This window comes from Schistocerca nitens, chromosome 2, assembly GCF_023898315.1.
Source record: "Schistocerca nitens isolate TAMUIC-IGC-003100 chromosome 2, iqSchNite1.1, whole genome shotgun sequence".
Classification (NCBI taxonomy): domain Eukaryota; kingdom Metazoa; phylum Arthropoda; class Insecta; order Orthoptera; family Acrididae; genus Schistocerca; species Schistocerca nitens.
In genome coordinates this window covers 1,103,331,782-1,103,356,362 of record NC_064615.1, presented here as the reverse complement: position 1 = coordinate 1,103,356,362, position 24,581 = coordinate 1,103,331,782, and the positions used below count along the sequence as shown (strand labels likewise).

Here is a 24,581-nt window from a genome sequence, read left to right as displayed (position 1 = left end):
TCAGACCTCGCGAAAACAAGTCTTGGAATCATAGCAACAGAGCATTAGTGTACCATAGTATTTTCATTGTAATCAAGCAAACAGGGGGTACCTCTGAGAAGGTCACCCCTTTCTATATTCACAAGGCATTGGAAGGTATTGCTAGGGTCTCTAAAAAGTGTCAAACGACTTCATAATGGAACACTTTTAGCTGAAACTACTACTTCAAACCAAATATCTAAGCTTCTGGGATATAAGGCTTTAGGTGACTACCCAGTCGAGGCTGAGTTGCATAACACCCTTAACATTAGTAAGGGGGTGGGTACCTGCTACATATGGCAGTTGTGGAGGCTTAGCTCATGAATCGGGCAATTCTTGTACACTTTCTGGGAAATGTGTTAACTGCTCCACAATCACCCAGTGTGGAGCATAAAGTGAGAGGTTTACAATGAAGAAAGGAAAATTCAGGAGTTGAAAGTCAAGAGGCAGATATCCTATAGTGAAGCTAAACAAATCTCCAGAGCTATGAAACCTCTGGTTTTTGCTACTTATTTTGCATCAGCCCTTAATGCGCAATCACCAAATGTGATGCCTCCACACAAACTTAGATCACAGATTCAAGTACAAGCACATGCACTTGTTGATGTGCCTGTGGGGGAAATGCTCCACTTGAAACTGAAGTTGTTCAAAAGCCGTCAGCAATGAGCTTACCACCTAAGCCGCATGCCACAACTCACCATCAGCAGCCAACTAAGCCATTCCCACAACCCAAGCAACCACCTCTTCCCATAAATAAAGGAAAAATCCTTCAAAAAGTAGTTCCAAATCCAAGAGAGCAGTAGTTAAATCTTCGGATCGGCGAGCTCTCTCCCACTCTGATGGGGACTATGCTCTTGGGGATATGGACTTTCAATCGAAGGAACCAGAGAGCCAGAAACCAGCTAACATTTCCCCTGACCTCCCTGGTAAATTGCAACCTCCGAGGGAGAAAGATAAGAACAATCTTTGCTAAGCAATGGCTTCCACAGGAACTTCTGTGTTGCAGTGGAATTTAAATGGATATCACTCACATTTGGAAGAATATCAGCTCCTGGTCCAGGAGAAACCATTGTGCATCTGCTTATAAAAAACTCATCTTGAAGTCATTGACAGACCTGCATTACCGGGTTAACACCCATACAGGTAGGATGATACTACTTGACACATGACTAACGGTGGAGTGGCTGGTTTCATTGCTGACAGATGTCACTCTTCTCCTGTCCCTCTTTACCACGATCATACAAGCAATTCATTGAAAGTTCTAGCACCTTTTAATGTCTAAGTGTGTTCTTTGTATCTTCCACCTAATGATGCCGTGCATGCTGACGCACTGATAGAACTCTTCCAGGCACTCTCAACACCACATTCCTCGTTGTGGGTGGGACTTCATTGTACACAATGTGCTGTGGTGATGATTGAGCGACTTATCCATTCTGAGAATATCTGCCTTATGAACATGGGTCAGATGTCACATTTTTACACAGCTACAAAATCTTTTTCACCCATTGACCTTTGTTTTTGTTCCCCAGCTATTGCTATTACTTGTTGAGACCCAAAGGGCTGCCGTAGAGTCCATCCACCAGTGTAGTAACCATCTCAGACGATGGCGTGTACCTTGGTGGAATGACGATTGTCGATTGGAAGTTAGGGCCAAACAGCTCTGCAGAACTTCAAACACTACGAAGCTGCAGAAAACCTTCATGCCTTCAGATCTGCGGCAGCCACATGCAATGCGAATGATAAAAGTACGAAAGAGGGCTTCCTGGAGGGAATTCACGTCTTCCATTAATTGGTCCACTTCCATAAGTTTGGGACTCGATGGATTTCCGGCAGTACATGTCCCCTTATGGCCCTGTCAAGTAATGGGGTCTTGATAGGCACGCCAGAAGACATGGCTCGGACTTTAGCTGAGCACTTCTTTACTGTCCTACGTCATTCAGACAAACTCCTGCTTTTCAAGTGTTCCATACGACTGTGGAGCTGTGGAAGCTCAATTTAATCTCGGATAATGGCGAAGTCTACAAGCTATCGTTCTCCATGTGGGAACTGGAATCAGCCTTGTCTGCGGCCAGAGTCACTGCTCCGTGACCTGATGAGATCCATTATACCGTGCTTCCTCATCTGTGCCCTGAAGCGGGAGAGCACCTCCTCTCTTGTTTCGATCAGATCTTGTTTGATGGACAGTACCCCCCAACTTGGAAGGTGGCAATATTAATTCCAATCTGGAAACTGGGCAAGGACCGTAGCAGCCCTGACAGCTACTGGAATGTAGCGCTTAGCATTTGTATGGGTAAGACCCTTGAACACATGGTCAAACGCAGCCTCGTCTGGCTGCTTAAATCCCGAGGTCACCTGAGCCGCTCCCAGTGCAGTTTCTGGCACTACCATTCCACCCTTGGCAACTTAATTGTACTGGAGACAGCAATACTGGAGTCCTTCTTATGCTGAAACCATTTTAAAAGAAGCCCTTGAAAGCATATGACTCTACTTGAAGGTACAACATCCTTCGCCAACTTCATGAATTTGGACTACATGGACACATGCCACTTCTTATCCGATCCTTTCTCGAGGACTGGCGTTTTCAATATCACGTTGGCGATGCCTTGTCTGACTGCTATATGCAAGAGAATGGGCAGCGTCCTCAGTATCACATTGTTTGCCATTGCTGTCAATGGCATTTCCTCTGCAGTTGTCCCCTGTCGAGTGCTCCCTCATTTTTGGATGACTTTGCAATCTTCTACAATTACTCTGATCTTAACAACGATGGTGAGGCAGATACAGCTGACCATTAGCAGGCTGGAAACCTGGGCCAGGACAATTGGTTTTTGGTTCTCACCAGAGAAGGTTACATGTGTCAGTTTTAACTGTGCTCTTCGGAGTTTTAACCAACCAGTGCTCACAATGGAGGACAATATTTTATGTTTTCAAGGAACTGCGCCCTTTTTGAGTTTTATTATTTGACTTGAAATTAACTTGGTTTCCACATCTGAACTGCCTACGAACAAAGGGCCTCCAGTTATGGAATATTGTGGAATGCCTTAATGGAAAAACATGGGAAGCTGACAGGTCCCACTACCTGCAGTTTTACAAGGCATTTGTTCGATCACGTTTTAGATTGTGGCGCCATGGTCTACGGATCAGCCCGTACTTTCCTACCTCAAGATGTTAGATGCTGTCCACCGTGGGAGCATTCGGATATTGAGTGGAGTCTTTACCAGCCCAGTTCCAAGTTTGTGTGCAGAGGCTGGTGAACCACCACTCTGGATTCAGCGACGTATCCTTTTTACTTGACAGGCTCTGAAAATATCAGTGTCACCTCAGTCATTGTCATTTAGTTCAGTGGTCCAACCCACATTTGAACGGCTGTTCAGGAATCGGCCCCATGGGACCAAGCCATTTGGGCTATGTGCTGCAGACTGTCTTGAGGATCCGGATCTATCAGACATCAAAATATACAGCCAGGGATGGAATGCATTGCTGCCTTGGCACTTTCAGAGGCCCAAAGTGATTTTAAGCTTGACATACTACAAGAAAACTGTGGTATTTGTCTCTGTCTGTGCTAAATAGTTCAAACTTCCTGTAGTCAATAAGAATTAAAGAATCTAGAAAAACATCATTAATTAATTGTAGTTGGTTTTTCACAAATTGACATCCTTGTTAATGGGAGTGTTTTGTTCTTCTTTAGGTCAAACTTTGATGCATTTGATCATCTTTTCCGTGAAATAGAAGAAGAAGAAGCACAGCAACTTCCAGAAATTCCAATAACAATGGATAACAGTAATAGTGGAGGGAATAATGTCGGAGCACCTCAGACGTCATCGTCAGCAGACGAATTCCCACAAGATCTCTCTTTCAACAAGGAAACCCCAAATAGTGCAACATCTGCAGAGATTGAGAAAATGGATGTGGACAATGAAGATTCTCAGGACTATGTGTCAGATTCAGATTCTAGCAGCCCATTTTCTCCCAAAAAAGTGTCTATTCTGTCTAGTAGCTGCGAGGGTCCAGCTGACCTTAGTAAGCCTGGTCCAAGTGGGATACGGGCTACTTCCAAATCTGCCTCAGCTCAAGACACGAGTGTTGCACTTAATCCTCCTCCAGCATCTGCAGGTGAGTGCTGTTATTTGGCTTATCTACATATTTACAGAGTACCCTAATTTTGTTGCAGAAACCTGTCTTGTTAAATAACAGTTTTCAGTTATTATTAACTTATTGCATGTTTGTGGTGTGCCTTTTGCCATCAGCATTTCCTTTGGACTGTGAGTGTGGTGGCACAGCGTTTACTTATATTGGGAGGTTGTCCAAAATTTCATTTCCCATCTTTGTCTAGACGTGATAGCTAGTGCTTCCTTCCTTCCTTCCTTCCTTCCTTTTTGGAAATTTCATTATTTCGTTGCTGATATCTAACATCCCCATGTAGCTTTTTGTTGAGGTCTTTTTTGTTCGATTCCCGATGGGGTGAGGGATTTTCTCTGCCTCGTGATGACGGGGTGTTGTGTGATGTCCTTAGGTTAGTTAGGTTTAAGTAGTTCTAAGTTCTAGGGGATTGATGACCATAGATGTTAAGTCCCATAGTGCTCAGAGCCATTTTTTTCTTTTTTGTTGAGTCATTACAGAATCCAGGTAACTGCTATAATGTAGGTAAACACAAACAATGGGATCCTGATTCTGTGTTTTTTTATTGTCACAATGTGTTTGGTGAGTTTCACCCAGAGAAAAATATTGAGACATCTGTTCTTGTACAGATTGATAGTTCAGTGTGGAGTGCAAATTGTACCATTGGCAGGAATGTTTGATTAGTGTGACCAATTTGATAGCAGATCAACCACAAGCACACATGACTAAAAGTTATTTTATTCCGGAGAAAGTAAAAGTCTCCACAAAGTTCGTCCTTTAGGAGTAATTGTGTGTATGACTGACATGATGTGTATGATCCATCTACTGAAGCAAAAGTGGGCACACTGTAATTTTTGGATGGTGTTGCATATAAGGTTGTTCTTCATTTCAGTTGTCATGTACACTTAAGTAAACCGTGAAATATGAAGCCAACATTAAGAATATTGTGTGATAATGCAGCTTCCCATTTCCAATATATATTTCCATGTATAACATTTTAACGAATCAACTGTAAATGAAAATATTTATTTTTTAAGCGATGTCATGTGGAACTTGTGACACGTCACTCTTGTTCTATGTGATGTGAGTTGAAACTGGCCAGGACAAGAATTGCTTTATGATATATGCAAATATTTATATTGGTCCAAGACACAGTTAGTAACTTTTAGGAAAAAGGGATTATGAACGGAGTACATATTCTAGTAGTGCTTTACAAGACCGTGAAATTAGTCTGAAGCATAGAATGTAGACGTTGGTGCTGCTAGATGTGGCTGTCTTTTTGCTGGTACTGCCCTTTTGAAAGTTTGTTCTGGTTCTGAGGATGAGAACAGATGATAGGATGTTTGCTGCCAAAAGCATGGACCCAGGTTATAATCTTTAGAACGTGGTTATAATCTGTCTGGAAGTTTCGTTACAGTACGCGCTCAACTCCAGAGACATAAACAGCAATTAAGACCTGTCTGAGCTATTTCTATGGTCAAGGGAAAGGAATTAAATTGACAGCTGACAGTGTGCGTGGGTTTATGTAACGTCTCCTCCTGTCCCTCTTAAGATTTGTAACTTCTGAGATGGTCATTACAGTAGATGGAACAATTTGTTTATGACTTTGCGGCTTGTCTGCAAATTAATAGTTGTTACAAATTGATTGAGATTTAAAGATGGCTTCACCATCAATAGTTTCAATGCGCTTTTACTAACCATTTTGAAAGTTACATGCCACTTTAAATATGCATCAGTATTTCAGTTTTCCTTCATTTGCTACATGCCTGTAACACCTACTGTATCCCATGTATTCTTGTTTACTATATACAAAAATAATCAAATTTGATTTTAGTTAAGCAGGTATTTTCATATCACACGTGGTTTTTTTTACACTCTGCTGTTGTGCAGATTATTCTCTTTCGTTGCATGTGAGATTATTGTTTTCTTCTATGGCTGGCATATTTGTAGCCAAAAGCTTCCCGTAGCTTCTTACGGTAACCAAAATACACTGATTGTCTATGACAACATTGACGTATATTGCTGCTCTGTCCATTATGAACAACGGTAAGAACTTTTTAACTTCACGTTATTGTATCATGAGATGGGTTATACCTTCATAAACTATTTTTCTGTAGACTAATTGAATGCTTAATCTCTGGAGGAGCAGAGAATGCTTATCTGTAATAAGTACACTATGGAAACAGTACATTTATGGAACAGTTATCATCCTGTTAGAGCATTTGGAACTGCATTTCATAAATTTTTGATAACTCCTTGTCCATGAATGACATAATTCTCTGTCAGGCAGCTAAACTTTAATGTTACCTTAGAGATCAGGCTTATATAATATGAAATGTCTTCATACTATGTATCTTTCCACTTTGATAATCAAGAATGCACTGGAGTAGTTACCGAGTGAAGTGGAGCAGTGGTTAGCACACTGGACTTGCACTCGGGGGGACAACGGTTCAAGCCCGCGTCCGACCATCTAGATTTAGATTTTGTGTGATTTCCCTAAATCAATTCAGGCAAATGCTGGAAATGGTTTATTTGGAAGGGCAAGGCCAATTTCCTTTCCTATCCTGACTTTTGGTCAGGTGATTACAGGGTTATAAATACAAAATCAAATAGGGGTAATGCAGGAGTAGGTTTAATAATGAATAAAAAAATATGAGTGCGGGTTAGCTACTACAAACAGCATAGTGAACACATTATTGTGGCCAAGATAGACACAAAGCCCATGCCTACTACAGTAGTACAAGTTTATATGCCAACTAGCTCTGCAGATGATGAAGAAATTGATGAAATGTATGACGAGATAAAAGAAATTATTCAGTAGTGAAGGGAGACGAAAATTTAATAGTCATGGGTGACTGGAATTCGTCAGTAGGAAAAGGGAGAGAAGGAAACATAGTAGGTGAGTATGGATTGGGGGGAAGAAATGAAAGAGGAAGCCGCCTTGTAGAATTTTGCACAGAGCATAACTTAATCATAGCTAACACTTGGTTCAAGAATCATAAAAGAAGGTTGTATACCTGGAAGAATCCTGGAGATACTAATAGGTATCAGATAGATTATATAATGGTAAGACAGAGATTTAGGAACCAGGTTTAAAATTGTAAGACATTTCCAGGGGCAGATGTGGATTCTGACCACAATCTATTGGTTATGAACTGCAGATTGAAACTGAAGAAACTGCAAAAAGGTGGGAATTTAAGGAGATGGGACATGGATAAACTGAAAGAACCAGAGGTTGTAGAGAGTTTCAGGGAGAGCATAAGGGAAGAACTGACAGGAATGGGGGAAAGAAATACAGTAGAAGAAGAATGGGCAGCTCTGAGGGATGAAGTAGTGAAGGCAGCAGAGGATCAAGTAGGTAAAAAGACGAGGGCTAATAGAAATCCTTGGGTAACAGAAGAAATATTGAATTTAATTGATGAAAGGAGAAAATATAAAAATGCAGCAAATGAAGCAGGCAAAAGGGAATACAAACGTCTCAAAAATGAGATCGACAGAAAGTGCAAAATGGCTAAGCAGGGATGGCTAGAGGACAAATGTAAGGATGTAGAGGCTTGTCTCACTAGGGGTAAGATAGATACTGCCTACAGGAAAATTAAAGAGACCTTTAGAGAGAAGAGAACCACTTGTATGAATATCAAGAGCTCAGATGGCAACCCAGTTCTAAGCAAAGAAGGGAAGGCAGAAAGGTGGAAGGAGTATATAGAGGGTTTATACAAGGGCGATGTACTTGAGGACAGTATTATGTAAATGGAAGAGGATGTAGATGAAGACGAAATGGGAGATAAGATAGTGCGTGAAGAGTTTGACAGAGCGCTGAAAGACCTGAGTCGAAACAAGGCCCCGGGAGTAGACAACATTCCATTAGAACTACTGATGGCCTTGGGAGAGCCAGTCATGACAAAACTCTACCATCTGGTGAGCAAGATGTATGAGACAGGCGAAATACCCACAGACTTCAAGAAGAATATAATAATTCCAATCCCAAAGAAAGCAGGTGTTGACAGATGTGAAAATTACCGAACTATCAGTTTAATAAGTCACAGCTGCAAAATACTAATGCGAATTCTTTACAGACGAATGGAAAAACTGGTAGAAGCCAACCTCGGGGAAGATCAGTTTGGATTCCGTAGAAATGTTGGAACACGTGAGGCAATACTAACCTTATGACTTATCTTAGAAGAAAGATTAAGAAAAGGCAAACCTACGTTTCTAGCATTTGTAGACTTAGAGAAAGCTTTTGACAACGTTAACTGGAATACTCTCTTTCAAATTCTGAAGGTGGCAGGGATAAAATACAGGGAGCGAAAGGCTATTTACAATTTGTACAGAAACAAGATGGCAGTTATGAGAGTCGAGGGGCATGAAAGGGAAGCCGTGGTTGGGAAGGGAGTAAGACAGGGTTGTAGCCTCTCCCCGATGTTATGCAATCTGTATATTGAGCAAGCAGTATAGGAAACAAAAGAAAAATTCGGAGTTGGTATTAAAATTCATGGAGAAGAAGTAAAAACTTTGAGGTTCGCCGATGACATTGTAATTCTGTCAGAGACAGCAAAGGACTTGGAAGAGCAGTTGAACGGAATGGACAGTGTCTTGAAAGGAGGATATAAGATGAACATCAACAAAAGCAAAACGAGGATAATGGAATGTAGTCAAATTAAATCGGGTGATGCTGAGGGGATTGGATTAGGAAATGAGACACTTAAAGTAGTAAAGGAGTTTTGCTATTTAGGGAGTAAAATAACTGATGATGGTCGAAGTAGAGAGGATATAAAATGTAGACTGGCAATGGCAAGGAAATCGTTTCTGAAGAAGAGAAATTTGTTAACATCGAGTATAGATTTAAGTGTCAGGAAGTCGTTTCTGAAAGTATTTGTATAGATTGTAGCCATGTATGGAAGTGAAACATGGACGATAACCAGTTTAGACAAGAAGAGAATAGAAGCTTTCGAAATGTGGTGCTACAGAAGAATGCTGAAGATAAGGTGGGTAGATCACGTAACTAATGAGGTGGTATTGAATAGGATTGGGGAGAAGAGAAGTTTGTGGCACAACTTGACTAGAAGAAGGGATCGGTTGGTAGGACATGTTTTGAGGCATCAAGGGATCAAAAATTTAGCATTGGAGGGCAGCGTGGAGGGTAAAAATCATAGAGGGAGACCAAGAGATGAATACACTAAGCAGATTCAGAAGGATGTAGGTTGCAGTAGGTACTGGGAGATGAAGAAGCTTGCACAGGATAGAGTAGCATGGAGAGCTGCATCAAACCAGTCTCAGGACTGAAGACCACAAGAACACAACATGCTTCCCTACTCCAATGGGACCGATGACACTGTTTGGTTCCTTTCCCCATATCAGCCAACCAACCACTGGAGTAGTTTCCTTTGTGAATAAATAATACTGGTTGGTTTTTGTTGGCGAGAAATGGCATCCTACCTTCTATGATAAATGGTATGAAGAATGACTTGAGTGCTTGGATCATTCTCTGATTGACACTTGTGTCCTGAAGGTAGATCATCAAATGCTTACTTAAGTGGTGAAAAATCAATTTTTTCCCTATTAGATTTGTCACCAAACCATGCTTAATTTGTGAGCATTCCGCCATCACTTTCAGATCCAGAGGAACTGTCAGTTAATGAACATAAGACTGTTGCTATACCAGCTGACAGAGAGAGACCTTAAGGTGGTTGCTCTCAGAATCGGTGGTGGAGTTGTCATGTACATTGGCATCTGACAATACACCCTCACTCTTGCTCTTTGAGAGTATCTTCATGAACTCTTCCATAGTCATCCACAATGCATTGTCATTTTTGTTGCAGAATAGATGATGATAAAAACACTGTGACGTCAAATTCAGAAAAACAAAATTACAACGAACTATCTGAACATAACTTGGTGACCATAACTTGTAAAGCTACAGGTGCACAGAATGGAAAATCCACCATACATTTAAACTTGTCAAAACTGTACAGGTAACTGAGTAAGTGATGATGGGTCTATACTCGTCATTGGCATTCAGGGTAGGCAAGTGCCCAAGGAAGACCAGAGGCCATGCTTAAGCTTGTCAGTGGAGTAGAGGAACATGAAAAGTCAACTCATTAAAAGCAGTCAAAGGGCTAAAGATGCATAAGATGCATATCTTATTGAGAGCAAAAAGCTGGCTGAAACTGAAAGTGAACGGCAGCTAAATCCTAACTTCACATTGGAATATATATATATATATATATATCAATGTTGGGGTAGCTGTTATTGGTGGCTGCTTGTTGATTGTTGTGAAGAACTATATAGTGTATAGTGAAGTTAACAATTGAATCATAATCTGGGTCAAATTAAGCAACAAAGGTGGCTGAAGCATGGTAATGAAATGCTCTCATTGACCATCTGCAGCGACATCACTGTTCAGAGAGAACTTGGAGAACATTGCGAATAAATTTGTTGATCATGTTATTGTTACGGGAGGAGGCTTCAATTTGCCTGCTGTACAGGGTGTGCCATAGGTTCGTTGTCAGTAGCAATTCTTAGACTTCGTTTTGACCAATGTAGTGATAGTCAGCTGTGAACTTGACTAGTGCGTAGTTCCCGTAAGTTAGTTGACACTAGCAGTTCAAGGTTATGTTGTTTGTTGTTATCTGAGAAACATTGACTAGAAAGTTAACTACAGAATAGCGCATATTTGTTTTGCAATCATGGTGGAAACATGACCATTATTACAGTGATGTTTGTAGAATATTTTCGAAACGTCCTACCCCCATCTCAACAAGGTATCAATCAGTTAAATTCAAGGTTTGAACAATATTAGGAAAAGAATAGGGATTGCTACTTATTATATAGACAAGACTTTAGGTTGAAGAAAGGCACAATAAAAATTCTGTCAGACATTTAGGTTTTTGGACAAAAGGCATTCCTCTGAAGTAGCAAGTGCATGTGCTCCCCAGCCCTCCCACCCACACACACGTTGATGATTTAAGCACACTTGAACAACTGCTGGCTGTGCTGCTATAGGCAGACTATGGACTGCAACTATGCTTCATGAGAGCAGGGAAAGAGAGAGGTTGGTGGAAAGTAGGGACTAGTGAAAGTTGGGGGTAAGGGGAGCATAGGAGATACTGCAGGAAGAGTTACCATCTGTGAAATTAAGAAATACTGATGTTAATAGGAAAGATCCAGATCATGCAGACTGTGAAGCAGTCATTGAAGCAGAAAACATTGTATTGGGCAGCATGTTTATGTTTAGCTGCGGGGTGACCCAGCTGTCTCTTGGTCTCGGTTTTGTCAGTGGACATTCATGTGTACAGACACCTTATTAGTTGTCATGCCAACATTGACAGCAGTAAAGTGAATGCTTTCAAAGGTAGCCTAGACTTTGATGGAGTAGGAGACGTTGGTGACCAGACTGGAGTACATTGTCATGGTAGGCTGTACGGGGCAGGCCTTGCATCTAGGTCTATTGCAGGGATATGAGACATGAGGGTAAAGGGTTTGGAGCAGGGGTGCAGTAGTGATTAACAAGGATAATCACATAGGTTCAGTGGATGCCGGAATATTACTGTAGGACAGGTGGGAAGTAAGATCAAATGACCTAAGTCACATACAGTGCTTAAATAGATTTCTGATTTGTTCAGTGCATTTGCTGATCTGCTACAAGGGAAGCAGTTATTGACTACAAGCTGGGTCCAAGTCAACCAATTTAATCGATTACCATTTCATGCATCACACGACAGAAAGTACAACCAGTGTGAAACTGAAAGTAATTGGAAACTCACTTGTACACATTCGAAATGGTATAGAAACTGGTTTGTAATTTGCAGAACATTTCATGTTTACACCTTAAAAGCAGACTTTATGAAACCCAGGTTTGTTAAAACTGGGGAGGAACATCATTTCCCACTTTTCCTGTCACATTCATGAATTTTACGCAGGTAGGCTGTTCCTCATTGCTGGTTTCAGTTTAGAACAGTATTCTGTCCTGATGATATTGCACTCTTATATGATGACAAATTTAGCATTGGAGGGCAGCGTGGAGGGTAAAAATCGTAGAGGGAGACCAAGAGATCAATACACTAAGCAGATTCAGAAGGATGTAGGTTGCAGTAGGTACTGGGAGATGAAGCAGCTTGCACGGGACAGAGTAGCATGGAGAGCTGCATCAAACCAGTCTCAGGACTGAAGACCACAACAACAACAACAACAACAACAACAACATATAAAAATGAGTGCAGTTTTTTATTGCCTTTTAGGCATAACGCAGTTATAACTGAATTTTATAACTATTTGTGTCATTTAAAATTCAGGTTGAATCAGAAAGACTCAACCACAAATATCATAAAACAAAAAAAAAATTGTATATGAAATAAAAATAGTGCTATTTTTGTTTACTTCCTAAGTAATCTCCTTTGGGCAAGTGCTCTTTTGTAAAGCTGTCTGCAAGTGGCAGCCAAAAAGTTGTTTCAAAGTTTTTTCAAACGTGTTTTGCACTTTTCAAAAACAAGAATTTTTAATAAGAATAAATTTAAAAAAATCCACTGTTGTCTTCATCATGAGCATGACTGATCATCAAAGAAGTAACAGCATCTCACACATGTAAATGCATAGTACTCTATGCAGCTGGCAATTACATTGGTGCCAACAATGAAACATCATTCATGATGCTTAGCATGGAGCCCATATCTATTAAATTCCAGTTGCCACATCCTGTTTGATGATTGAGTCCCAGCAGCTTGAAGCTAGGGCCTCTTCCTGGCAAAGACAATGGTAGAATTTGTTGAAACTTTGGATTCTTATAGAAAATTAATGCAACAAGGATGCCAAGGACATTTAATTACAATAAATCTGTCTTGAAAGATTTTGTGCTTGTGTGTAAAAGCATTGACATAAAATGCTTTTGGATGCCTGGAAAATCTGAAAAATCTATGCCCTCAGAATTGTCATCATACAGGCGAACAAAAATAAAATCTTCAGTTACCAGGCCCAAAAAAATGTGGTGGAATGTTTTAAGAACAGTTGCGCTGTACTTAGCCGAGAAGTTATATATACAGATTGCAGCGTGCAGGTAGATGGCGTCATGGATTTGGCTTCATTTTCCAGTTCTTTACACTTGGACCAAACTTGGCAAATGCATAACAGCAAGCTTCATGCATTTCGGTGCTAAGAGGTTGATGTTCAAGCTTGAATTTCTATCTGTTATAAGAAAACTTCTCGACATTGATTCGGTTCTGGAGGAGCAGTTCTTTTTGCTCAGCCACACATCGGTAATATTCCTGACAGTTGCTTTTTATGTTATATTCTGCTAATCATTCAGCCTGTGAAGCATTAATTGAAATTGATCACCTATTTTCTCAAATCTTCATGAATACTACGTTAACTTTGTTCTCACTATCCCTGTTTCCTCTTACATAAATATCTGAGTCAGTTGCTGATTTACCACCGACATTTGTCACAATTGGCCAATGATGTACATTGTTGACATTGTGACACAAATATGGCATATTGGTAACAATTCTTTTCTGTACTGAGAAAGTTTGAACCACTCATGAACACAACTTTTTCTTACCCCGTTCTTTGCATAGTTGCACCCACATGACCTCTGTCTCCATTAACATTCATGAATTTGATTTTGTGTGTTACTTAGTAATGGTGTAACAAGAATGGCTGTAGCAGATGTATGGTTTTCACATTGGTGGATTTGAAGCTGTGTGGTCATAATCAGTCTCTCTCTCTCTCTCTCTCTCTCTCTCTCTCTCTCTCTCTCTCTCTCTCTCTCTCTCCCTCTCCCCCCCCCCCCTCTCTCTCTCTCCCTCTCAGTGTGTGTGTGTGTGGGGGGGGAGGGGGAGGGGGCACATCTTGAGAGGGCCTGTACAACCTAATTGCAAAATTTGGCATGGCTACTTTTCTGTAACTTTTCATACACACTACTGGCCATTAAAATTGCTACACCAAGAAGAAATGCAGATGATAAATGGGTATTCATCAGACAAATATATTATACTAGAACTGACATGTGATTACATTTTCACGCAATTTGGGTGCATAAATCCTGAGAAATCAGTACTCAGAACAACCACCTCTGCCCGTAATAACGGCCTTGATACGCCTGGGCATTGAGTCAAACAGAGCTTGGATGGCGTGTACAGGTACAGCTGCCCATGCAGCTTCAACACGTTACCACAGTTCATCAAGAGTAGTGACTGGCGTATTGTGACAAGACGTGCTGGCCAGGGCAGCAGTCGAACATTGTCTGTATCCAGAAAGGCCCGTACAAGACCTGCAACATGCCGTTGTGCATTATCCTTCTGAAATGTAGGGTTTCACAGGGATCGAATGAAGGGTAGAGCCACGGGTCGTAACACATCTGAAATGTAACTTCCACTGTTCAAAGTGCTGTCAATGCGAACAATAGGTGACCGAGATGTGTAACCAAATGGCACCCCATACCATCATGCCGGGTGATGCGCCAGTATGGCGATGACAAATACACGCTCCCAATGTGCGTTCACCCAGATGTCGCCAAACATGGATGCAACCATCATGATGCTGTAAACAGAACCTGGATTCATCCGAAAAAATGACGTTTTGCCATTCCTGCACCCAGGTTCGTCATTGAGTACACCATCACAGGTGCTCCTGTCTGTGATGCAGTGTCAACGGTAACCACAGCCATGGTCTCAGAGCTGATAGTCCATGCTGCTGCAAATGTCGTCGAACTGTTCGTGCAGATGGTTGTTGTCTTGCAAATGTCCCCATCTGTTGACTCAGGGATCGAGACGTGGCTGCACGATCTGCTACAGCCATGCGGATAAGATGCCTGTCATCTCAACTGCTAGTGATTCAAGGCCATTGGGATCCAGAACGGCGTTCCGTATTACCCTCCTGAACCCACCGATTCCATATTCTGCTAACAGTCATTGGATCTCGACCAACGCAAGCAGCAATGTCGTGATACGATAAATCGCAATCGTGATAGGCTACAATCCGACCTTTATCAAAGTCGGAAACGTGATGGTACACATTTCTCCTCCTTACACGATGCATCACAACAACGTTTCACCAGGCAACGCCGGTCAACTGCTGTTTGTGTATGAGAAATCGGTTGGAAACTTTCCTCGTGTCAGCACGTTGTAGGTGTCACCACTGGCGCCAACCTTGTGTGAATGCTCTGAAAAGCTAATCATTTGCATATCACAGCATCTTCTTCCTGTCGGTTAAATTTCACGTCTGTAGCACGTCATCTTTGTGGTGAAGTAATTTTGATGGCCATTAGTGTAATAAAACATACACAAAGAGCTGTATGCTGACAGAATCTAGTAATGTTTCTTCAGTTTCTCTTGGTATATTGGTTGGTCAAAAAGTCCACAGATGTACTGCTAGTTTGTTGTTTCATAGTGTCCAACCAGTACAATATTTTGGTCATCAGACATGTTGCTATTGTCATCACACATGACAATGGTGATATGTCCAATCATTGAATTACAGTACCCACAGGGCACTGCCAGTACACCTGTGGACTGTCTGATGAGAATCCACCTAATCATGCTCTTCCATGTGCACAGATGTTGGTGGTTGCTGGTTGCAGTTTTCACATATTTTGTAGAAAGGGTAAAGGTAATTTTATTGTCTTGTCCAGTAAGACTTTAAAATCGTCCTGAGGCATACTCTACCATTATCTGATAATTGTGAGTGTTGTTGTTGTTGTTGTGGTCTTCAGTCCTGAGACTGGTTTGATGCAGCTCTCCATGCTACCCTATCCTGTGCAAGCTTCTTCATCTCCCAGTACGTACTGCAACCTAAATCCTTCTGAATCTGCTTATTGTATTCATCTCTTGGTCTCCCTCTACAATTTTTACCCTCCATGCTGTCCTCCAATGCTAAATTTGTGATCCCTGGATGCCTCAGAATATGTCCTACCAACTGGTCCCTTCTTCTTGTCAAGTTGTGCCACAAACTCCTCCCCAATTCTGTTCAATACCTCTTCATTAGTGGAGCATTCTTCTGTAGCACCACATTTCGAAAGCTTCTATTCTCTTCTTGTCCAAACTAGTTATCGTCCATGTTTCACTTCCATACATGGCTACACTCCATACAAATACTTTCAGAAATGAATTCATGACACCTAAATCTATACTCGATGTTAACAAATTTCTTTTCTTCAGAAATGCTTTCCTTGCCTTTGCCAGTCTACATTTTATATCCTCTGTACTTCGACCATCATCAGTTATTTTGCTCCCCAAATAGCAAAACTCCTTTACTACTTTAAGTGTCTGTGAGTGTATTATATATCTGTGAGTGTATAATATCATAATGAGTTTATTGTTGTCATTGTTGTAATATATTACGTATAAGGTTATCAAAAAATTCAATATTATTACAGAAGCAACCAACGAAGACGGTCACCGGCTTCTCGGCGAACAGAAAAGGGCTCCGATCATCGTATCTGCGCACAAAGTTGCAGTAGCACTCGCTTCGGCCATGGCCTGCTTCGAACCGAATTCCAACACGGGCACTTGCGACACAAATAACAGTGTGACAACAGCGTCGATTCCACTTCCAGAGGGTGAGGGCCCCCAGCCTGCAGGCCAGAACCGTGTTTGCACTCCTCCTGAAGAGACCTCCGTAACACCAACTACAGCACCTGTTAAGAGTGTCATTGTGCGTGCTGGGCCAGGACCCGCCACATCTTCTGTAAGCTATTGACTTGATTTATATCTGGAAAAATTCAGATTCCTTTTGGATGACTAGCTGAATAATAATTGGGGTATGCCTTACACTTAGAATTGAGACGTTAAATAATACAGAAATTTTCAGTACTCTTTTTTATAGCTCCCTTATTTTATATTATTTATTTAAGAACACTGGATAATGGGTATACTCTACAGCACAATATTGATGGGACACTAGGATCTCATATAACTGTCACTATGATGATTTCCTTCATTGAGTACTATTCAGTAAACTTATTTTGAAAGCTTTATATGTGTGCTGTAGTTTGTTCAGTCTAGATGACTATTAACTCCTAGGTGCTTTCATCAGTAGAGTCATTGGCACATTTTCCCTCCAAATATGCGAGGTAAAAAAAAGTTTTTGATTAATTCAGCTAGTTCAAATTGCAGCGAATATTACTGCCATTGCATTATGTCTTAATTCATGTATGGTAGATGTAGTCCCCATTAGCTGAAAAACATGTGCAGTTCCATCACATCAGCAGAGAAAGAACGAAACAAAATTGGTTAAAAACTAGTGGCAACTGTATCCTGGAAGTGGTGTTTTAGAAGGTTAATCCATGCACAAAATATGTGTCCACATATATCACGCCTAATTGCCAGTTGGAGATGGTATTATATTTGGCATATTTTCCACTTTTTGCCTTGTATGGTCCCATTCAAATGATGTGCCTCGGTTAAGTTGGCTGAATGTTGGACATTTCTTTAAAGTCTTTGAGAAACATGATGTACTGTCTTGAGATGATGGGCTTATATTCTTTTATCTTGTTCCAACAGTCATATGATTGTTTTATAATGCCTGTACTGGTCTTGACCAGCCAGGGTTCATTTTAGATTGTTAATATACAAAAGTCACAGCTGCAAAATACTAACGCGAATTCTTTACAGACGAATGGAAAAACTGGTAGAAGCCAACCTCGGGGAAGATCAGTTTGGATTCCGCAGAAATGTTGGAACACGTGAGGCAATACTAACCTTACGACTTATCTTAGAAGAAAGGTTAAGGAAAGGCAAACCTACGTTTCTAGCATTTGTAGACTTAGAGAAAGCTTTTGACAATGTTAACTGGAATACTCTCTTTCAAATTCTGAAGGTGGTAGGGGTAAAATACAGGGAGCGAAAGGCTATTTACAATTTGTACAGAAACAAGATGGCAGTTATAAGAGTCGAGGGGCATGAAAGGGAAGCCGTGGTTGGGAAGGGAGTAAGACAGGGTTGTAGCCTCTCCCCGATGTTATGCAATCTGTATATTGAGCAAGCAGTATAGGAAACAAAAGAAAAATTCGGAGTTGGTATTAAAATTCATGGAGAAGAAGTAAAAACTTTGAGGTTCGCCGATGACATTGTAATTCTGTCAGAGACAGCAAAGGACTTGGAAGAGCAGTTGAACGGAATGGACAGTGTCTTGAAAGGAGGATATAAGATGAACATCAACAAAAGCAAAACGAGGATAATGGAATGTAGTCAAATTAAATCGGGTGATGCTGAGGGGATTGGATTAGGAAATGAGACACTTAAAGTAGTAAAGGAGTTTTGCTATTTAGGGAGTAAAATAACTGATGATGGTCGAAGTAGAGAGGATATAAAATGTAGACTGGCAATGGCAAGGAAATCGTTTCTGAAGAAGAGAAATTTGTTAACGTCGAGTAAAGACTTAAGTGTCAGGAAGTCGTTTCTGAAAGTATTTGTATAGATTGTAGCCATGTATGGAAGTGAAACATGGACGATAACTAGTTTGGACAAGAAGAGAATAGAAGCTTTCGAAATGTGGTGCTACAGAAGAATGCTGAAGATTAGATGGGTAGATCACATAACTAATGAGGAGGTGTTGAATAGGATTGGGGAGAAGAGAAGTTTGTGGCACAACTTGACTAGAAGAAGGGATCGGTTGGTAGGACATGTTTTGAGGCATCAAGGGATCACAAATTTAGCATTGGAGGGCAGCGTGGAGGGTAAAAATCATAGAGGGAGACCAAGAGATGAATACACTAAGCAGATTCAGAAGGATGTAGGTTGCAGTAGGTACTGGGAGATGAAGAAGCTTGCACAGGATAGAGTAGCATGGAGAGCTGCATCAAACCAGTCTCAGGACTGAAGACAACAACAACAACAACAACAACAACAACAATATACAAAAAGAGGATTTAAAGAATTGTTGTGTAAGAAAGGAATATCTACTTTGGTAGGTTTTTCAGTTCCATTCATTATTGTAATGTGGTAAATCATGAACATAATCATACCACATTATAGAGTGTAATTATAAAATGTACCAAAGCAGATATTCCTTCTGTGTATACAGACAAACATTTCACTCCTCCTACAAAATTGTAATCTAATCTACAGCTGCGTTCAGTATTGTTGATAACATAACTGAAATTGCTTGCAATATGTGCCTTTAAGTAAGTTTCTTTTACATAGATAGTTACTTGGCAGATTTCATAAGTTATAGAATGATTTGTATCCCCTTCTTATTTAGTAACAGTTTCGCTGATTGAAAATGGTGGTGGCATTGTGAAACATTCATGAGATCATGCCCAATTAATGAAAAAATATGAGAGTTCGTTGAGCTGAACCTCGTAGCGAACTAGAGAGCCACAGTGGGAGTTGTTCTATCAGTACAGAGATTGCTGCTTAGAATTTGTTGAAGAAGCCTGCCATCAGTCTTGAACCAGATTTTGTGACTGTGTTTGATAATATCGACTTTTCATGTGTGTTTTTCTAGGAACTCAAACATTGGTTATATAATTCTCCCTGTTGAGATGCGTGAAACGACTTCCTATTACACTACCAGTTTAGTGACTATTTATTTAGAAAGACCCATTGGCAGACATCTCCAAAAAGCTGTGTGGTCAACATAAATTCTATCTTCCACTCCCCCCCCCCCCACTACACACCCACCCAACTGTGCCTCCCCCACCCAGTTGTGCCTCCCCTCCCCTCAGAAGCGCAATGTTCTGAGAGATAACTTCTAAGGTAGGAGAAGTGGTCTAGCTGATAGAGATGGGTATCTGAGGTGGTAGTTTCAGGAGCAGGTTGTACAAGCTCTTTGGTTTTGTGAATGTTCACAATCAGTCCAAATTGTTCATTTGAGGTGTGATCAAAAAGTAATAGGTATTTTTGTTTTTCTTAAAGAATCTTTATTATTAATTCATCATCATCATCATCAACAACAACAACATCATCAGCTTTGTCCTCTTCACAGTAATCCCCCTCATTGTCAGTGCTTTTTCCAGTTGTAGAAGCACTTCTGGAACTCCCTTTTTGTTATGGTGTTCAGCTCCTTAAGCAGTGCTGTTTTTATCTCATCAGTAGTGACAAAACGACATCTTTCATAATTCTCTTCAATTATCTTCATTAGGAGTTTTGGATTATTGTCAACTTCATTCAGCAATTCCTGAGTGATGTTGTTCTTGGTCGAAGTTCAACAATTTCGGAAAAAGCTTTACTGCTACCGTTTCATGCCCAAAACATCTGAGCAAATTGCTTGGCATGAGCTGGAGGATATACTGATACTGTCAGTAACCTCTCTGATGATGATTTGGTGATTTTTGAGAACCATTTTCTTTACTGCTTCCACACTGTCATCAGTGATTTATGTGTTAGGGCTTCTAGGGCAGTCGTCATCTTCAACATCATCTTGACCTGTGAAACGTGTATATTACTCATAAACTCTTACCTTACTCATAGTAGATTCACCAAAACCTACAGTCAACATTTGGAATGTGCTGGTGCACTTTATTTCATTTTCCAAGTAAAATTTAATGCAACTTCTATCATCCATGTTTTTCAAAAGTAAAAATTCTCTGAGTCCTCAAAAACACGTATAAACTTTTCGACTGTCAGCAATGAACTAAACATTCAAAACAGTTGAAAATGCAAGCATACATCAGAAGATATATACTAACAAATAAAATTAAAATAAAAATGAAAATTGGATCTATAAAGCCCATGGAATTAAACAATTCCTGTTACTATTTAATCTAATTTGATATGTGGTCTCAAAGTAGTCAGTAAATCATTGAGGTGTGTCAGGTGTACCAGGTGGATCAGCATTGTTCATCTCTGCTACCTGGGAGACTAGTATGAGTGTAACCCAACGTGTTGTCAAAATTTTGTGCATTTGGTGTACAGTCTTGTTTAAGTCTATATGGCATGGAAGAGTGTATCTGTTGTACCCTGGAAAATGAAGCTGAGAGGAGCACAGGGGCTTGGGAAAATGAGTGTACCTTACTCCCTACAAAAACTTGGTAGAACTAGTTCAGGGATTGGTTTCAGAGGATGGAGAGGTGTTTCAGTGTGGCGGAAATTAATTCAAAAAAATAAAATCAATAAAGCTGTATTGCAAAACTTTCCTGTTGCCCTTTGTATGTGCCCACATGGGACACAAACCTAGAACCTTTCCTTCTTGATTAGATTCCCAATCTGTCACAAAGATTTAATCTGTCAAGAATTTTCAAAATTGTTTGCTTTGCTGCAGAATGAAACATTCGCTCTGGAAACAACCACTAGGTTGTAGCTAAATCGTGCACAATGAAACTTTGGTTTTACAATTCCCAAGGGGCTTTAAAAATTGTCTAAAACACAGGAAATAAGATTTCAGGTAGTATAGGATCCCCCCTGCTTGAATTTTTGTAGTTCATACACGATATAAGTACATAAAGGGTGTTAAAATATTCACCAGGGGTTTGTTTATTACTTAATAATTATTTGTTTATTACTTAATAAAGGTTGCCTGAATTTTGTTATGCTGACACAAGTTTAACTGGGAACTTACCAGTAATTAATGTTTTTGGAAAGCCTGTAACTGTGCCATTTGTTATTTAAATACTGAAATTCTGCACCAGTAACATAAGCTTTCATGCTTACCATGACATGTTTTGAGAATTTATTCTCATTTTCAAGCATAAATACGAGGGTTGAACTTGAATAGTAGCAACTATTTATTTACAGTTCGTACAAAATAGATACGTGTTTCAAAGTTTTACTGACCTTCAAAGTAGTCACCAGCATTGTGTATAACCCATTGCCAGTGATGTGGAAGTCATAGGATAGTCTTAGTAGTGCCAGTTGTGTTGACAGTTTGAGCGGCGCGGTCTATTGCCTGACAAATTTGTAGCAGTTATGAAGTGAATGCTGTGAAATGTTTCCTTCAGTTTAGAAATTGAGTTGAACTCACGAGGTCTTAATTCAGGGGAGTGCAGTAGGTGGTACAACACTTAGCAGCCCCATTGGTCAAACAAATCAGTAACAGCTTGCACTGTACTTGCTATGAGCACTGTCCTGCAAATTGATGGTCAGGTCCTGCCAAAAGTGTCATCACTTCTGTCTCTAAGCTGGTCATAGGTTGTGCTCCAAAAATGAGCAATAAAAAATGTCAGTGAAAACATTAATTCCAGGAACATAAAAGCAAGGTTATACCGTACTACATCTATACTGGGCAAACACCCCCCACCCCTTACTGTGTGTGGCTGATTGTGCACAGAAGTCTCCTTAATTTGAAGAACACTGTGTAAAGCTATACATTGCTGTCGCATGTCCTCGAGATCTTGCTGGTGGACGGAATGAGCAGAGTTCATCAAGTTTGCAGTTTTTTGAATCTGTGGTGATTCCTACTAAGATTTACTCCCGAAGATCACAATACATGAGAACAAAACATGTGATATAATTCTACAACAATCTGACGTCACCAATATTGTTGTGTGAATCTCTGTGGCAGCACTTCTTTTCTTTTCAGTTGGGATGCAGGTGTGGGGGGTGTCCTCCAGCTTTTGAATTCTTATGAGCACTTTGTTGCTTCAGTGAACTGTGATGAACTGCTGCTAGACTGTTAACACATTCTTTGGCACAATCTACATTGAATCCTTCCGTATTGTGTCAGGCCTTCCCAGTGTTGAGCAATTTCAGCTGAAGTTTTGTGTGATAGTTGAAAGTATTTCACAGCAAATAAATTTCAGAACACTGAGTTCAGTATTTTGCGGGTGCCATACTTTGCTTGGATGTCATTGGCATTCCTAAACAACTATGTAAGCAGTTTTGGTTTGTTTACCTGTTTTAGGTAAGACCAAATCTTGTTAGGATCTTCCATCAGTTCAGAAGCAAACTTTTTCGTATAAAATGATTTAACAGTCCTCATATTGCTCTCCTTGTGTGTATTTTGGTGTTTTTCAGGCATTGCTTGTCAACAAGGTTTTTTCAAAAAATAAGAGATGAAGTTGTGTGATATGTTTGCTATGGAATTCCAAAACTACTACTTGTGGTGGAAGTGTAAAACATAGTGGATGTCAGCAGCCCAGCACGGCCACCTGTGTGTACACCTCAATAGAAAACTGTACTTAATGTCCTAGTCAACTGTGCAATATGATTGTGGCCTTAGAAACAATCTTGTTTTTTCACCATTTATTTCTGCTCTCTTCAGCTACAGTGATCTACTTACATTGGGAGTATTCTAGAGGGCGAAGAATCTCACTCATCTGAGTGTGGTCAACATTTTTTTAAAGAATAATCGTTTATATATCCTGAGAAAAATTGTTTAGTGTAATTGTTCAGTATGATTCCTGTCAGTGTTGACAGATTGACAATTCTGACAAAAGTGAATGCTGTTATACACTACTGGCCATTAAAATTGCTACAACACAAAGACGACGTGCTATAGACGCGAAATTTAACTGACAGGAAGAAGATGCTGTGATATGCAAGTGATTAGCTTTTCAGAGCATTCACACAAGGTTGGCGCTGGTGGCGACACCTACAACGTGCTGACACGAGGAAAGTTTCCAACTGATTTCTCATACACAAACAGCAGTGAAACGTTGTTGTGATGCCTCATGTAAGGAGGAGAAATGTGTACCATCACGTTTCCGACTTTGATAAAGGTCGGATTGTAGCCTATCGCGATTGCGATTTATCGTATTGCGACATTGCTGCTCGAGTTGGTCGAGATCCAATGACTGTTGGCAAAATATGGAATCGGTGGATTCAGGAGGGTAATACGGAACGCCGTGCTGGATCCCAACGGCCTCATATCACTAGTTGTCGAGATGACAGGCATCTTATACACATGGCTGTAACGGATCGTGTAGCCACGTCTCGATCCCTGAGTCAGCAGATTGGGACGTTTGCAAGACAACAACTATCTGCACGAACAGTTTGATGACGTTTGCAGCGCTCGGAGACCATGGCTGCGGGTACCGTTGACGCTGGATCACAGACAGGAGCGCCTGCGATGGTGTACTCGACAACAAAACTAGGTGCACGAATGGCGAAAAGTCATTTTTTCAGATGAATCCAGTTTCTGTTTACAGCATCATGATGGTCGCATTAGTGTTTGGCGACATCACGGTGAATGCACATTGGAAGCGTGTATTCGTCATTGCCATACTGGCATATCACCCGGTGTGATGGTATGGGGTGCCATTGGTTACACGTCTCGGTCACCTCTTGTTCGCATTGACGGCAGTTTGTTCAGTGGACGGTACATTTCAGATGTGTTACGACCTGTGACTCTACCCTTCATTTGATCCCTGCGAAACCCTACATTTCAGCAGGATAATGCACGACCGTATGTAGCAGGTCCTGTACGGGCCCTCTCTGGATACAGAAAATGTTCGACTGCTGCCCTGGTCAGCACATTCTGCAGATCTCTCACCAGTCGAAAACGTCTGGTCAATGGTGGCTGAGCAACTGGCTCGTCACAATACGCCAGTCACTACTCTTGATGAACCGTGGTACCGTGTT

The 24,581-nt window shown here is 40.7% G+C and overlaps 1 protein-coding gene across 1 annotated transcript in view; it reads left to right on the top strand.

Annotated features, from left to right (window-relative positions):
* LOC126237499 (E3 ubiquitin-protein ligase UBR5) overlaps positions 1 to 24,581 on the top strand; it is a 370,559-nt gene that overhangs the window by 248,349 nt on the left and 97,629 nt on the right. Inside the window, exons 35-36 of the mRNA XM_049947657.1 lie at positions 3,704 to 4,128; positions 16,499 to 16,809. Coding sequence (XP_049803614.1) covers positions 3,704 to 4,128; positions 16,499 to 16,809 — 736 coding nt within the window. The remainder of the gene's footprint in view (positions 1 to 3,703; positions 4,129 to 16,498; positions 16,810 to 24,581) is intronic.